Genomic DNA, 16770 nt, shown 5'->3' with positions numbered 1-16770 from the left:
TGTACATTTGTAAATAGTGTGTGCTTATGTGTATAATGAAAGAATAGACCAGGCGCGGTGGCTCACGCCTATAATCCCAGCACTTTGGGAGGCCGAGGCGGGCAGATCATGACGTCAGGAGTTTGAGATCAGCCTGGTCAACATGGTGAAACACCGTCTCTACTAAAAATACAAAAATTAGACAGGCAAGATGGCGCGCGTCTGTAATCCCAGCTATTCAGGAGGCTGAGGCAGGAAAATCACTTGAACCCGGGAAGCAGAGGTTATAGTGAGCCAAGGTCGCGCCACTGCACTCCAGCCTGGGCGACAAAGCGACACTCCATCTCAAAAAAAAACAAAAAAAGGAATATGGGGAAGAATAGAATAGATCATAGTGGCACATCTTTAGTTCTCTACTTGTAATATTTTATTTCTTAAAGGAAAAAAAATCTAATATCATATGGGATTAGGTTCACACTTGATAAATCTGGCTGATTATCACATGGAAGTCTGTTTATTAAGTTTTACATATTTGAAATATTTTCATATAAAAAAAGAATGAGGGCCAGGCACAGTGGTTCACGCCAGTAATCCGGCACTTTGGGAGGCCAAGGCAAGTGAACTGATTGAGTTCAGGAGTTCGAGACCTGCCTTACCAACATGGTCTCTACTACAAAATACAAGAATTAGCTGGGCGTAGTGGTGCATATCTGTAGTCCCAGCAACTCGGGAGGCTGAGGCAGGAGAACTGCTTGAACCCGGGAGGCAAAGGTTGCAGTGAGCCGAGATCATGCCACTGCACTCCAGCCTGGGTGACAGAGTGAGTCTCCATTTCAAGAAAAAAAAAAAAAAAAGAATGGAGATTGAAGAAACATAAATTCAGAAGCTAAATAATGAAAGATGAATACAGTCACATATAGTTTAAGTGAGATACAGAGAGCAAGCGAGCAAGCTCATACTTAAAAGAATGAAAAACTAAGAAGTGATTTGCAATATGTACATACATTAACATATCAGTTAATTTCCTTAGCCTATAATATACTCATGCAAGTCCACCCCTCCTCCCCAAATAACGAAGGAACATAATTTAAAAATAAGCTAAGGCTATGAATATATACTTTAGAGAAATATAAATGGCACATAAGACATTTATCTACATTTAAAACTTCCAGTGTGGTTGAGACACCATTTTTCATAAATAGTAACAGCAAAAAACAAGGGTCCTGAGCTACATAGTGCTGGGGGAGTGTGGGAAGCAGGACGTCTCACAGACACATGCTGGAAGTGAAAACCAGGCCACCTTCTAGGAAGACATTTCACAATATTTATCAAAATATCCTTTACCCTGGGGCTTCCGTGGCCAGAAGCTTATTCCACAGAAAAGTTTCCTAATTTGCAAAGACACTTGTCTGTTAGGATCTTTACTGCAGCACTTTTTCTAACAGTATAAGACGGAAACCTGAAATCTATGCACAGGCACCTGCTTTAAAAAATTAGGCACACAAAACTAAACACTATGCAGCTGTGAAAAATAGGATGCAAATCAATGCATGCTGATGTCAACTGAGCTCCAAAGCATAATATTAAGACGTAAAAGGCAGGCGTAAAACAGTGATCTTCTCTCCAAATGCACTTTCACAAAAGAATTACATGCATATTCAGATACATCTTATGTGAACAGAGTACTCAGAAGGATGCAAAACAAGGCTATTGCCTCTCAAGAGGGCAGGCTGGAGAGTGACTTTCTCTCATATTCCCATTTGTACTGCTTAACTGTCTTAAACTGATGAGTGTGATACATTTTCAACTAATCATTTGATTAAAAGAAAAAAAGGAAGACGAAGAAATAAGGAATGTAAATGTTGAAGTCTCACACTTGGACCTGAGTTTTGGACTGACCATCACTTCTGCGAATGACTTTTCCGGGTCTCAGGTTTTCCGTTGGGTAAATAGGGATTTTTTAAAAATGGCACTATCAGCTGGCACGGCGGCTCATGCCTATAATCCCAACACTTTGGGAGGCCAGGCGAGCCGACTACCTGAGGTCAGGAGATCGAGACCAGCCTGGCCAACATGGGAAACCCATCTTTACTAAAAATAAAAAAGTTAGCTGGGCATGGTGGCACGCACCTGTAATCCCAGCTACTCGGGAGGCTGAGGCACGAGAACTGGTTGAATCCCAGAGGCGGAGGTTGCAGTGAGCCGAGATCACACCACTGTGCTCCAGTCTGGTGATGAGCGCAAAGCTCTGTCTCCAAAAAAAAAAAAAAGAAAGAAAGAAAGAAAAAGGCACTATCTTGAAGGGAGGTTGTATGAGCAAATGACGTAGCTCCAAAGACAATCACTGAAATGGAAGCAGCCGATCTCAGACCCTAGAACACGCATCCCCTGCGCCTCTCACTGACAGGCCCTACTTGCCTACCTGTGTCCTACCCTGAGGACACAAACAGCAGTGGCAGAGCACCAGCCACAGCACGCACCCTGGGCAATCACGGCCTGGCCAGGGTGGCAAGTGAGGCTGGGCTCCAGCCCTCCCCCTGCTTGCCAAACTGTATACTCTGGCGCAGGGCTTCTCCAACGGGGCGGGGGAGAGAGAGGTGGGGGGGTATGTTCCCTTTCCTAATTTACAGGAAAGTGTTGTAGAGATTAGCAGCAACACCATTCAGAGCAGCTAACTTCCTCCTCTCTTCTCCAAGTTAAAACAGCACAGTGCAAAGATCTGGGTGTGCACAGACCTGGGAGTCGCCAGAAGCACCCCAGGGGAAGCTGGCAGAGCCACCCATCAGTGTTTGTCTTTCTCCATGTCATTTCCCCTGTACTCACAAGGATATCCTTCTCATGAGCAGGTGTGGCTTCTGCAGAGTTGACTCCAGCCACTTTTTGTCCAGCTGTACCCACTTCCTAAGTCCGGGACAGCTGGCCAGCCCTCTCTAAAGTGAGGTCACCCACAGACTAACCTGTGTGGTCCCAGGAGAGCCACAGAGGCCACATCACTCCTTCCCTACTTGCTCCACAGAAGGGCTAGTGGAATAATACCCCTGTCCCAGCGCAGGCTGGGGACCCCAAGGCCTCCCCAGACCAAGAGGCTGGACAGGTCAGCAGAAACAGGAGCCACAAGGCCTAAGGGCCGACTGCAAGCAGGTCACTGACTCGGGCACTGTGGCATGGCAGAAACAGGGGTTTCTTTTTAGTAGAGATGGGGTTTCACCATATTGGCCAGGCTGGTCACAAACTCCTGACCTCAGGTAATCCACCTGCCTCAGCCTCCCCACGTGCTGGGATTACAGGCATGAGCCACCACGCCTGGCCCTGTATTCGTTTTTTAATCATCTCTGGGGCTGTGCTGCAATTGCTGTGCAAAATCTTTTTTTTTTTTTTTTTTTTTTTTTTTTTTTTTTTTTTTTTTGTGAGACAGAGTCTCACTCTGTGGTCCCGACTGGAGTGCAGTGGCATGATCTCGGCTTACTGCAACCTCCACCTCCTGAGTTCAAAGGATTCTCCTGCTCAGCCTGCCAAGTAGCTGGGATTACAGGCGCGCACCATCACGTCCAGCTAATTTTTTATTTTTAGTAGAGATGGGTCTTCACCATGTTGGCCAGGCTGGTCTCGAACTTCTGACCTCAAGTGATCCACTCACCTTGGTCTCCCAAAGTGCTGGGATGACAGGTGTGAGCCACCACGCCCAGCCTGCTAAGCGTAGTCTTATTGAAGTTTTCAGCCAATAGATGTGGGAGTACTCTTTCATTCTCATTTACAGATGGGGAAACTGAGACACAGAGGGAATACACTGAGGGTCCCAAGCTCGAAAACAGTGAACCAGGATCTAAAATTCAGCCAGAACTACTTTTAATCCCTACACTCTATGCACCTCAGAGCTTCAGAGTCCTCATCTTTTAAATGGGGGTAACAGCAGCAAGTCCTCAGAGGTGTCCTGAGCCTCAAAACATATCCTGGTATTTAACCTCCACAGCCTCAGCAGGGGCTGGGCACAGAACAAGCACTCAGGACCTGGAAGGTGCCAGCAACACTTGGTCCTTTCCTCCCAGGCACAAGGCAGCCCGCCCCTCTCCATTCAAGCTCTGCCCAGCCCAGCAAAGAGAGGGGTCCTCAGCCACAGCTCCCGCCACTACCACAATCATACTCACCCCTCCTGGTCTCTATGTGACACAGGACCTGCCGCCGCCAGGGCGACAGGCAGAGGCACTGCCACTCCCACTCTACCCTGCCCTGACTCAGATCACCCATGGCCCAGCCTCAGGGGATGCTGCTGGGGTGCAATGGCATGTGGAAGGGTAGGAGGGATAGGAGGAGGAGGCCCCTGGGGAGGTGGCTCTCCATCTCTGTCTTTCTGGGTGTAGCACCTCCTGGAGTTGGCACCAGGCCCTGACCAGTTTCACCCCATTCAGCCTTCACAGAAAGGCTGGCACATGGATCCCTCAGCCTGACCAGACACCAGCCTCCTGTCATGAGCGGTGCTCCATCTCCACCACAGTGCCCCCGACAGGCAGGCCCCCCACACCTGAGCAAAGTCCACTTCCAGAACAGTGGTCCCTATGCAGACGACACACTCTATCCAAACCCAGTACCCCAAAATCCCCAAGCAGGGACAGCAAAGGCAACATTCAGCCCTGCAGTCCCCACACAGGTGCCACAAATTCCAGCCCTGCCCCACAGCACAGCCTCTGAATTCGGGCTCACAGCTCTGCTTTTAAGTGTTTTGGAGCAGTGGTTTCTGAGCTCACTCTGCCTCCTCCCGGAAGGAACCCTCACTCGGCAGGTCTTGCACTCCCGCCTCCCCTCACCAGAACATCTGCTGGGCACTGAGACGGACACCATGGTCAGCCTGGCACTTGATGAACAAGGATGTTTCTGGATCTGTGCAGCTGAGGGTCCAAGGGTCCACACCTGAAGTTTCATTGGGAGCCAGCAGGGTTAAAGGGGCTCAACAAGGGAGAGGCAGATTTGCCAGGGGAGGGCCCTGCACATGGGAGGGAGAGTGGAGTAGGGCCCCCAGATGAGGACTCAGTGAAGATGGGGGAGGGGGGAGTAAGGAAAGCAAGCCCCCTCCTCCGCCCATGTCAGTAACCTACACAGGCTTCTCCAGCACAAACACACTGGTCCCTACTCAGACACCCAGGAACCAGATCACACAGACACTCACACCCAGCTCTCAGTCCTCCTCCTCTCTGCCCCCTCCTCATCACCCCATGCCCACATACAGCTTCCAGGGCTTGCGGGGCTCCCCCAGTCAGGGTGATCTCTTCCTCCATTCCTCAGGGCTGGTGGGGAAGGGGGAGACAGACTCAGCTGCAGCAGCTGATGCTTTACCTCCCCCAGGCCCACTGGGTTCCTCCCACCCCAGCTCTGGCTCCTGGAGACTTTGTTTGTCAGCTTGCAGTTCCCTGGAGCTATCACCTGGCAGCCCGGAGCCTCTAAGGGGCAGGGAGTGGCCGTGCCAGCCCTCAGGGACCTCATCCCCCAAAGCCAGGGAAAGGGGAGCCCTGGGCTCCTCACCTTCTGTCCAGCAAACTCAGCTCCCAGGAAGAGTCTGGCTCCTGACCGGAGACCCAGCCACACCTATTAGCTCCACAGGTGTGTCCCCAGCGGGCCTGGAGAGTGTCCTCGGGGAAGCCTGTGGCCATTTGGCCGAGGGTACTGCAGAACCTGCTGCCCCATGGAGGGCACTCCCTGGCCCGGCACCCACACAACACACACTCACTGTCCTCTGGGCCCGTCTCAGCCTCTCCGCACCTGTGCTTAGTCCCAGTGACAGGGACTGTCCTCCCAGCCCAACCAGCACCCAAATCCAGGAACCTGCAAGGCCTTCCTCCAGCGGCCCCGCCAGCCTGCTCACTGCTCACACTTTCTGGGCTCAAGCCCTGAGGCTTCAGCAATTTCAAGGTCATCTGCACCCATACCTGGGGGAGTGATGGGAGGGACAGACTCAGGCCTGTCAGGGCCTGGTCACTGCCTGGGGACGGAGGATTCCAGAGCCTACAACTTGTTCAGCAGGTCTGGGCTATGGCCCACACCCACTTCTGCACACTGCAGCCAGCCCAGGGTCCCATGGAATACCCCAGGGCAGAGACACTAAATCAACTGAAGGAGGTGCCAGGGGTCATGCCAAGTGCCTGAACCCGGGCTTCTCCATCTTCTGTGAGGCCCCAAACCCAGCCCTGGGTAATCTAAGGTCCTGGCCAGCGCCTCCTCCTCCTCCCAGCCCTGAGGAACCATCCTTGTTCTCAAGGTGGAAGAGCTCGGCCCTCAGTCCCCTGCAGCCTGGGATAAGACCCACCCTAAGGGCTGGTGCACAACCAGAGGCTCTTCCCAAGGAAGCCTGGTGCCAGAAAACCCAGACACTGAGGCACAGACCAGACACAGAGCCTGGGAACACCCAGAAGAGCACGCCCCCCAGGGTCACATCCCCCAGGGTCCCGGCCCCAATCGAAGCCGGGAGAGCTCAGAGCGCCCCCCGGCCCGAATCCTCCTGGCCACCCCTGCATGGCTGTTTCCTTCAGCTCAGGAGAAGCTGAAGGGATCGTGGCCCAGGATCCTCCTACCCCCACCCCCGAGAACACACCCAGGACTGGCAGCTCACCTGGCCCTGCAGGGCTGCCAGTCCAGCTGTGCCCCAAAGAGAACATTCGCTTCTTGGTCTGTTTGGACAGCTGCAGGGTCAGTGATGCTCAGGAGAGAACGTCTCATCACGGAGTGGGGAGTGCGGTGATCAGGGCCACAGGCCCTCTGATGGGGGTGGGCCAAGGCCAGAGCTGCATCCCTGGATGAGCGGGCTGGGAGGGGGCCCCGGACCAGCCTGGCAGGGCACACGGACAAGCTGCAGTGATTCTGCCCTCTTGAGCACGCAAGAGGAGTGGTCAGAGGGGTTCTGGAACCAGGGCTGGCACCTGGCTGGAGGCAACGGAAGCCAGGAACTGATTCCCCTTTTAATGGCATTTATTCAGTTACAGGCTGGGGCCAAGGACCAGCCTCCCAAGTCCAGCCCAACACCTGACCTCACCTCACCCCAGACAGTCCCACAGCCCCCTCCTCAGCCCTTCCAGGACTGGTGAGAAAGGTCCAAAGAAAAGACGACAAAGCATCCACAAGCAGAGGTCGGTGGCTGGCCTCCACCCTCCCCTCCCCAGGAAGCAGGAGGTAGAACTGGGTGGTCAAGACCAGCACTCTCCCCTCCTGCTCCCACTCTCTCCTCCTCTCTGGCCCTCATCTCCTGCCCTCTCCTCCTGGTCCCTGTGTCCTTTCCAGCCATCCCATCCTGGTGTCTCCTGGTTCCCATCTCCACCTCCTCCTCCTTTCCTCCTCTGCCCACAGCCCCCGGTTATGTAAGGGGCTTGGGAACACACAGAGGGAGCTTTGTTGTCAAACCAAATCCATATGGAGCCGGAATCGGCCAACGCAGCTGTTCCCCATTCCCTTTGCCTTGGCAGGGTTGGGACTCCGGGCAGGGAGCCCCTAAACCCCTCCATTTTGGGAGATGGGGGACAAACACTTGCCCCAGGACTGCCAGGCAGCTGAATGGGTGGTCAGGGATCATCTCCACTGTGTGGAACCACAGCAGGGGACCAGCTGGTCCCTAAGGCAGAACAAAGCCACAGTACAAAGCCAGGGTCACAAAGCCAATAGAGGCAAGCTCTGGGCTGGGGCAGGGCGGCACCGTGCCGGGCGTGGGAGGGCGGGGAGTGTATCCAGACCCTAGCATAGCACACTGTTGTGTGCTTACCTCAATGGGGTCTGAGAGTAGAAATCTCTCTGTGTTGGCCAACTTCCCTCATTCAAGCAGGTTCCCCTGGGAGAAAGAGCTCAAGAGAGAGGAGGGTGGAGGGTTCAGGTCCCAGGCTAGGGAAGCTCAGCCCATCTTTGGAGACCCTCAGGCCCCAGAAAGATGAGATCCCACCGTCTCTTGCAGGAAGATGTCCAAAGAGTTGCATGAGGGCCCGGGAGCTCAGCTAACGATAAACGCATTGCGTACTTTGGGCAGGCACTGTCTCTTCACCAAACTCAACTCCTGGAGGAGCCATTTTCATTCGAAAATGCTGGAGCTGCCAACAGGAGGAGCTGACTCCTGCTCCCACGGGCTCCCAATGAAGGCTCTCCTGAACATCCCCAGACCCAGGCAACCCAACCCGGCCACCCCCAGAGTCCCGGTTCCACTATGAGGACAACCTGAATGCTGAGGCTGGAGAAAGAAGGCGGATCAGAGAAGCAAGGGCAAGGAGAGAACTCAGAGGAGGCAGAAAGGAAGGAAGAGAGATCACTGAAGATGGTAAGAAATCTAGGGGTGGAAAGGGAAGGCAGGCAGAAAGGGACTTAACAGGAAGAGCACAGCTCAAACAGGGACAGGAAGGAGATGGGGGCAGGAGGTCTAGAGAAACGGCCCACACTGCCTGTGAGGACAACCTCCCACGCTCCATCAACACCCCCTCCTCGGCCAGCCCCCCATTCAGTCCAGCCCAGCTGGGGAGGGATTTCTAGACCGCTTAGCTTAGCCCACCCAGTCCTAGGGGCCTGGAGAACAGACCAGCTGAATGGGCCAGGCATGAGGTAGGGGCTGGAGAGGCAGAGAGAGAAGGGTTACTCCTGAGGCTCAGCCCAATCACCTGCTCCCTGCCTGTGGTGAGAGAGGTGCTCTGTGACCTTGAACAACTAAGTTACTTTTCTGAGTGTCTGCTCCCTCGACTGCCAAATGACAGCCAACCTCTGAGGCCTCTCCCAGCCTGAAAAATGTTTGTTTTGTTTGCCCATCACCAGGCTGTGAGATGTGGCAGATACTCTTATCCCAATTAACACAGATGCTAATTGAGTACCAGAGTGCAAGACCTGCCTGGGGTCACATAACTGGTAAGTGGACAGGGACAAAGGATGCCAGGACAGCTCCTAGTGAGCCACCTTCCCCTCTTCCCCTGGACCAGAAAGTAGATAGACCCTCTTCAGTCTCTGGACCCCACCCTGGAATCCCAGAAAAGCACACCAGCCAGCATTTATAGAGTGTTGGATTCCAGGCACTGGATGTTATCTGAAATGTTATCTTATTAAGAAGTGTTGGCCAGGCCGAGCACGGTAGCTCACGCCTATAATCCCAGCACTTTGGGAGGCCAAGACAGGTGGATCATTTGAGGTCAGGAGTTCGAGACCAGCTTGGCCAACATGGTGAGACCCCATCTCTATTAGAACACAAAAATTAGCCAGGCGTGGTGGTGGGCACCTGTAATCCCAGCTACTTGGGAGGCTGAGGCAGAAGAATTGCTTGAACCCAGGAGGCAGAGGTTGCAGTAAGCTGAGATCGTGCCACTGCACTCCAGCCTGGGCAACAGGGTGAGACTCTGTCTTTATATTAAAAAAAAAAAGTGTTGGCCACACACAGTGGCTCACTCCTGTAATCCTGGCACTCTGGGAGGCTCAAGGTGGGCAGATCACCTGAGGTCAGGAGTTTGAGACCAGCCTGGCCAACATGGTGAAACCCCACCTCTACTTAAAGTACAAAAATTAGCCAGGTGTGGTAGCACACATCTGTGATTCCAGCTACTCGGGAGGATGAGGCGGGAGAATCGCTTGAACCCGGGAGGCAGAGGTTGCAGTGAGCTGAGATCACACCACTGCATTCCAGCCTGGGCGACAGAGCCAGACTCTGTCTCAAAAAAAAAAAAAAAAAAGTGTTAATTTCTAGGAGAAGGAAACGGAGGCTACAACGGCAGGCTGTGGCTGTACCCAAGGCTATGCATGCAGGGAAGGGCTGAGAGCCTCCAACCTGCTTCTAGGAATACAAATCTCACAGCTCCATACCACCACCTCGGGTACTACCCCCAGAACCACCTACCTTTGGTTCAGCCTGAGCCCCACTGAGGTCCATGCTGGGGTCACCCCAGCACAGGGTTCCCTCCCTGTCACAGGCATGGGACCTACAGGGAGTGGAGAATGCAGCGGGAGGAAGTGCCGGTGCTGGGTGGCCAGGGAGGCTTCCCAGCATTGGGACTTCAGTTGATACTGAAGGACATTTGCAGTCTAGCAAGGTCATTACCAGCAATGCCCAAGCCATGTGAGGGGGCTGTGGAAGCAAAGGCGAGGAGGTGAGATCATACATGGCATGCTACCAGAAAATGAGAACCACGGGGGTCACAATTAGAGCTCAAAGGGGGTTTAAAAAAAAAAAATTAAAGCCAAGAAACCCTCTGTCGCATTTTCAAACAAAATTTAAGTGGAAAAGCAGTATGTACAAGGAATAAAAGTGGAGCTGTTCAGGAGGAGGCAAATGTGGGTGAACCCCTCGCTCTTCCAAAGCCGTCACTCCTGAGAGCCGCCCAAGTGAGGGTTCTACCATAGGGGTACCTTTCCTGGGCCTCAAATAAGGAGAGGACTGACATAGGGATTGGAGCTGAGGTCAGGACCTGTCTGCAGGGATCTGAAGGTTACCGGGGAGGGGTGATGGGCAGAGAAATGTGGTGGGTGGAACGGGGCATGCACTCCCCAGGGGACAAGCTCCTGCCCATCCTCACCTGGACTCCTGCCTGCCTCTCTGGTGTCTGAACAGAGACCCCCGAGGTGGCAGCACACAGCTGGGGCCAGACCTTTCTCTGGCAAACAGCTCACCTGGCAAAAGGGAAACTTTTTCCCTTTGCCCTGGGAGAAGGAGGAAGCACAGTAAAGATGCAGCAAAGACAAATTAGCTTACCTGAGCTGCATTTCCATCACTCATCACACAAGAATCTATTGAGCGCTTATTGTTTGCTAGACATCATTCCAGGCATTAAGAATATATACCAGTGAACAAGCCAGACACGCTCGGCTGGGCGCGGTGGCTCACGCCTGTAATCCCAGCACTTTGGGAGGCCGAGGCAGGTGGATCACGAGGTCAGGAGTCCGAGACCAGCCTGACCAACATGATGAAACCCCATCTCTACTAAAAATACAAAAATTAGCCAGGCATGGTGGCGCAGGCCTGTAATCTCAGCTACTCAGGAGGCTGAGGCAGGAGAATCACTCGAAACCAGAAGGTGGAGGTTGCAGTTAGCTGAGATCGCGCCACTGCACTCCAGCCTGGGCAACAAGAGCAAAACTCCATCTTGAACAAACAAACAAAAACCAGCCTGGGCAACATGGCAAAACCCCGTCTCTACAAAAAACAGAAAAATTAGCCTAGTGTGGTGGCGCATACCTATAGTCATGAAGCAAGTCAGCCGCCTCCTCGCCTGCCCAGAACTCCGCGGATCCCTCAGCCTCTGCCCTCGTCAGTCCCTTGCACGACTTCCCTCCAAATGATCAGAACCCAGTGGGAATCCAGGGTATACCCCGGCTGGCCCCTAATTCTCTCCTGCCAGGAATCCCTCCCCCAACCTGAGCAACCTCTAAGAGACAGGGAGGGCTGCTGGTGCGGAGCTTGTCTGTGGGCGAAACAGCTCACCATGTTGGAAGGAGAATTGGGTCTTTGGGAGCCTCTCTGGCCTTGAGCCAGCCCAGGACAGGCATCAAGGAGGGCCAGGCAGCCAAGGTGCTTCTGCCTGGCAGGAAATCAGGATGCCAGATGCCGGGAGCAGCCACCTTGGCTGAGTTCCCTGTGCTTAGACCCCATAAGGCCCCTCCCCTTCCCACGTGTGGCCGTGGTTGCCTTGCAGTCATGTGGGCGGCAGCCACATTTCCAAAGGAATAGGAGCTGCAGGCAGGCCAGATGGAAGCAATTGCCAAGGGAAAGCAGCAGAGGTGGAGGCTGGGGGGCTGGGGGGCTGGGAGGGCCCGCTGGGAAGGAGGGAAGGAGGAAGGAAGGAGGGAGGAGAATCCTGTCCTGCCTCACCCTGCCCAACCGAGAAAGCGAACGAGCCTGTGCTCAGGGTGCCGGCCCAGCCAGGATGTAGGGTTCGGGAGAGCACTCAGAGCCCAGGGTTTGTGTTCCACCTTTGACGCTAATACACTGTGGCCTTGAGCAAACCCCTTCACACCTTTGAGCTGGGATCTGTTTCTTCATCAGGCAAAATGAGCAAACTCCAGGGGGCAGTTGAGAACTGGGCTGAAAAGTGAAGGTTTTGGAAGCAGGCCTGGATTTGAGTCCTAGCTCAGCTGCTTACGAGCTATGTGACCTTGGCCAAGTAACTTAATCCTTCAATCCTCCATTTCTTCATTTATAAATGGGCTTAATTACAGGGTTGTGTGAGGCTCACATGAAGTGATGTAAAGCGTCTAGCACATCTTTTTTTTTTTAAAGTTTATTGAGCCAGGTTTTTAATAAGTGCCTGATTGCTAAACGGTAATATTTTTGTTATTTGCTGAGGCCATTTTCATTATGGGGACAGATGTTCACCCATGCTGCAGTTGGCAGAGGACGCAGAGCACAAGTAGGGTCGCTGCAGACCAGCATGCCCTAGCACTCTCCAAACTGGTCCCAGCACTCTTTGGGGCTGCCTCCCCTAAACAGGAAAACAAGATCCTGAGGACCCCAACCCCCATGCAGAGGCTTGAATGAGCTGCAGGTGGGACAAAGGGACTCTCCTACTCAGGTGTTTCTGGGCTTCTGCAGCCAGGCCTTCCTCACAATCAAGGCCCAGGTGGGAAACTGAAGGCCCAGCCAGACCCACACCTCACTTCAGCCCAAGCAGCAGCAACCTCCTCTTTGCTGGGCCAGCAGCGGAACCCAGGGCTTCCGTCTAGGGCAATCCTATCATCTTTCTGCAGGGCAGTGTGAGATGCAGGGGAACAGAGATGGGGTTGTGGCCTGGCTGTAGGTCCCAGGCAAAGGGCTCAGCCTACGCTAAAAACCCACAGCTCTGGAGGCTCACACCCTCTAACCCCGAAAAGCAACAACCCAAGCAACTCTTTGGGGGAAATTCAGCCCCTGCAGGGCTCAGGGGCTCCGGTCAGAGGCGGACAAACACTTGGCTAGGGCCTGGGCATCGCATGCTGCTGCTACCACGTGAAGCTACACTGACCACTTCCTCAGTCTGCAGAATAAAGGACATCATTCACACACCTCCATCCCTGAAATGTGGCAGGGGTTAGGGGTGATTCTGAGGCCAGGGACAGCCAGTAGCCCATCCAGGGCCACTCAGGACACTCATACAGTAGCACTGAACACCTCTGGGAAGGGGGCAACAAAGAAGAGGGGGTTAATGACAACAGTCACCCAAATCCGCCTGCACTCACCATTTCCTCCCGGCAACCAAAAGCTTAAGGTCAAGGTTGTGGGTCTTGAGAAGGAAGGAGGATCGCAGGGTGAGGGGAACACAGAGCGGGAGCTAAACCACCTGCAGCGGCCTGCTGCTGGGAAACGTCCAGCCGGCCCAGTGCGACTGAGCTGAGGGGGCAGGAAGCAGTGACTGTGTGCTTGGGGTGTCCCACCCTGCACTGCCAGACTGCCCCACCTCCAGCATCCAAGATCCATCTCCGAGGAGCCAGGAGCTGGGCTAGGCTCTGATGGCTGATTAGATAGCAATCTGTAGGCTTGGACTTCAGACCCCACTTGCGGCCCAAGCTCCCTCTCCATCCTCTGCGGGTCCCTCAGCCAGCTCCTTTCCCTATCAGCCCAGGGTCTGGAACTTGGCAGGCATAGAAACATTGGTATTAGAGGGGTCCCTTCCCTCCAACAGGTGGTGCAAAGCTTTGAGCCATTCTGAGAAGAATTCCCAATTCCATTGGGACAACCCCTGGAGCAGCCTCTGAGGAGGGACCCAGAGAACGTGCCCAAGTCAGACCTGGGGTAGCCCCCAAGGCAAGGGCAGATGGCGGCCAGTGGGGAGTAAGGACAGAATGACACCTCAAGATGGAGCACAGAAAGGGGGTCTGGCCTCTGCTCCTGCCGGGGATTAAAAGTCCAGAACGGAGCAGATTCTTAGTTCTATCCAGAAAACTGATTCTAGGAGTCTAACGAGGTTGGGAGGCTGGCGGGGGCACCGCACTCTGTTCCTGAGAAGCAGAGGGCCAGTCACTGCTTCAGTAGGGAAGACAGTCCGGAGGCACCTCAGCCTGGGCCCTCAACTCACAGGGAAAGCGGCCCTGTTGTCTCTGAACAACAACCTATCCCCCAACCAAAGACACCCACTCTGCCCAAAGTCCAAGCTGGCAATTTCGAATTCACTTTTCTAACTTCTCCTTCCATGTGTGCACCCTCACAACCTCGGCTGCCATCTTGGAGTCTGGGGGATCTGGTCCCAACTCCTGGCAAGCTCCCCACATCTTGACGGAGCCCAGGCCCTAAGATCACCCACCCAGCACAATGGGCGGGGCACAGGAGCAGTCTGGGAGCGGGCCAGGAGCAGGGCAGGGAACGGTCCCAGGAACCCGGAACACCTGAGCTTGGTCAAGGGGCATTCCCAGACCAGCTCTCAGCAAGCAAAACAGCCTCCCGAGTTCATTTCTAGGCCCCAAACAGCCGGCGCGTCCCCGGAACCCGCTCTAGAATTATCGGGCAGCTTTGGAGAGTAACAGCATGGGAGAAATACTACCAATAGTGAACATTGATACAGCTCTTCCTCCGTGAAGGTGCCTTTCAAAGCACTTAGCACATATCAACTCATTTAAAATCTCCCTGGCAGATGCCAGGGCCAGGACCTAGAGGAGGGGGACGGGTCCGTCACAGCTCAGGAGAGAGTGACACACGTGTGTGTCTCTTGTGAGAACTCAGCCTGTACCAGGCCTGTTCCCAAAGTTCACAAAGAACGAGTCCGCCTGAGCCTGGCTTCCACGCGGTACCTCCCTCCGGCGGTGGAAAGTACAGGCTTCCCCAAGAAGCCTGTGGGGGTGCCAGCCTGTGGGTGGCCATGAGGTCAGACAGGGCACAGCTGGGCACCCGAACACTGCCTACACTCCCAGCCTTCTGGCAGCAGTTCCCTTAAGCCAGGCCCTCGGGACCCAGGCTGGGAAGCAGAGGAAGCAGCCACAGTAGGTCAGGCCTCACGCTGCCCAGACAGAGCCTCCCCCCAGGACTGGGAATGGAGGGGCAGTGCTGGCAGACATGTTGGCAGTTCTGAGCTGGCCGGGAGGTCCCTGCCAGCCAGGCCCCTGAGGAAACACCCACAGCAGACAGCGGAGCCCACTCCCCCATCGCATCCCTCCCACTGCTCACCACCCATGCAGCTCTGAGGCACAGTGGCCTAGGCCTGACGACCCCCATAACTTGGCCCTAGGACTCTGGGCACTGTCGGCCTCCCACTGACAACTCCACCTTTGGGTCCTGATCAGCGACCTTGCGACTCCTGCACACAGGCGGACCCCGCAAAGACTGTCACCTCCAGCACAGTCAGCTCCCAAGTGCTGGACCTGATCGGGGTAGTTGTGGGAGAAACCATTTTTCGAGGATGCTGGAGGTGGGGGCCGCCGCTGAAGTCCGGGCGCAGGGCTGGAGGAGTGGGGGCGGAAACTTTCCGCAGGACTGTCCCGCTTGCTCACTCCATGGGAGCGGAGATGATCCGGCTTCCCGCGAAAATCTGGTCCAGGGAAAGGGACCCCGGAAAGCAGCTCCGCAGGGCTGTGGCCGCCCCACCCCGACCCGCGCTGCGCCCACGTGCCGGGCCCGACCCCCTCCTGGAGGCGCGGCGCCGGCTGAGGTCAGGCGGCCGAGGACCCCGCGGCTCCCCGCCCCGCCCCGCGGGCCCCGGCGCACGGCCGCCGCGTACTCACCCTCGCGGGTGGAGCGGGGCGGGGCAGCACAGTTCCGCGCGCAGCTCCGATCCGCTAGGCGCACCGACCGGCGGCGCAGCGCTGGCGCGACGGCTCCGCTCGGCCCGGTCCCTGTCCCGGGCGCGGGGCCGGCCTGGGAGCGGGCGAGTCCGCCTGCAGGGGAGGCGGGGGCCGGGGCCCGGGCTGAGGGCGGGGAAGGGGTTGGACACGCTTGCGCACACGGCGGCCCGACTCCCAGGAGCTACCGGGCGGGGGAGAAAGGGCGGGGTGGAGGAGGGGGGAAGGGGGGAAGGGCGGGGGCGATGCTGCGCGGTCGCCGGCTTGGGATGGTGTGCGCGCCTCCGAGGCCCGGACGGAGGCGAGCAGGGGCGCCGGGGGTCCCGGAGGGGCGGAGAGGCGGAAGAGGAGGCCTGATGGGGTGAGCACAGGGCCAGGGCAGGCGCTGCCTGTGAGTGGCGCCAGGGTGGGTATGGCCAGCGCAGCCAATGCGCACCCTCCCGGGAACAATGAGAAATCAAGAAAGGGTTCAGTGCTCTGTCGCACAGGCAACCGTGTCCTTCCCTCACTGGGGAAACTGAGGCAGAGGGGAGGTAGGTCCTTCTTCCGGGAGCCTATGCTTCCCATGCCCCATGCACGCAAGGCAGCCAATCAGTCCCCTGGGCCCAGACGTGGGCCCTTCCTCTGCTTCGGTTGGGGCCTGCCACCTCCCAACTGCTCCCTCTGCACCCCTCACTTGCATACTCTTTATCTTGGCCTCAGAAAGTTTCTCAGTTTCCTTTCCGTTATTGAAGGCGCCAGGCATCCTGTCTCCAGGAAGAAACCCCTGGGCCCCTGACTCTGGTTCCTTAGACCGAGGCATTCCCCCAATAAACCTGGGAACTGCCCAGGCTGCAGAACAGTTCAGAAGTCACCCTGCAGGACAATCCACAGCCCCCTAGGCCAGTCCCTTTCGTAGGTCAGCACGGTGTTTCCGGAGCCCCAAGTGTGAACAGCCTTGTGCCGGCAGCGCCAGGGGCTCCAAGGAAAGTGTCAGACCCGTTCCCTGTCCCTAGGAAGCTTACCATCCAGCGGCACAGAGAAGGCTCACCATGGACTCCATTCAAGAACGAGGCAGGATAGGATGTGACTAAGTGCAAAGTGTGAGTAACTGACAGTAAGTGCAAGGGGGTTCAGAGA

At 55.6% G+C, this 16770-nt stretch overlaps 1 protein-coding gene across 12 annotated transcripts in view; it reads right to left on the bottom strand.

Annotated features, from left to right (window-relative positions):
• The window catches only part of LOC105476232 (ST3 beta-galactoside alpha-2,3-sialyltransferase 4), a 60982-nt gene extending 44309 nt beyond the window's left edge, over positions 1 to 16673 (bottom strand). For 2 of the 12 annotated variants that reach the window (XM_011731944.2, XM_011731951.3), the window contains exon 1: positions 15595 to 15751. Coding sequence is in view for 2 of the 12 variants with exons in the window: in XM_071076052.1 (XP_070932153.1) it covers positions 16656 to 16658 (3 nt within the window). In the remaining 10 variants the exon portion in view is untranslated. Of the gene's footprint in view, positions 1 to 6577; positions 6596 to 7717; positions 7736 to 9811; positions 9830 to 11146; positions 11165 to 11392; positions 11412 to 15040; positions 15059 to 15139; positions 15443 to 15594; positions 15752 to 16655 lie in introns of those variants that run through there. The other 10 variants (XM_071076052.1, XM_011731945.3, XM_011731952.3 and 7 more) reach the window with 10 other exon arrangements.
• Positions 16674 to 16770: the final 97 nt, after the last annotated feature.

The sequence above is a fragment of the Macaca nemestrina genome, chromosome 12, assembly GCF_043159975.1.
Source record: "Macaca nemestrina isolate mMacNem1 chromosome 12, mMacNem.hap1, whole genome shotgun sequence".
Lineage (NCBI taxonomy): Eukaryota > Metazoa > Chordata > Mammalia > Primates > Cercopithecidae > Macaca > Macaca nemestrina.
The sequence above is the reverse complement of the archived record's forward strand: the minus strand, read 5'-3'. Positions and strand labels throughout refer to the sequence as shown.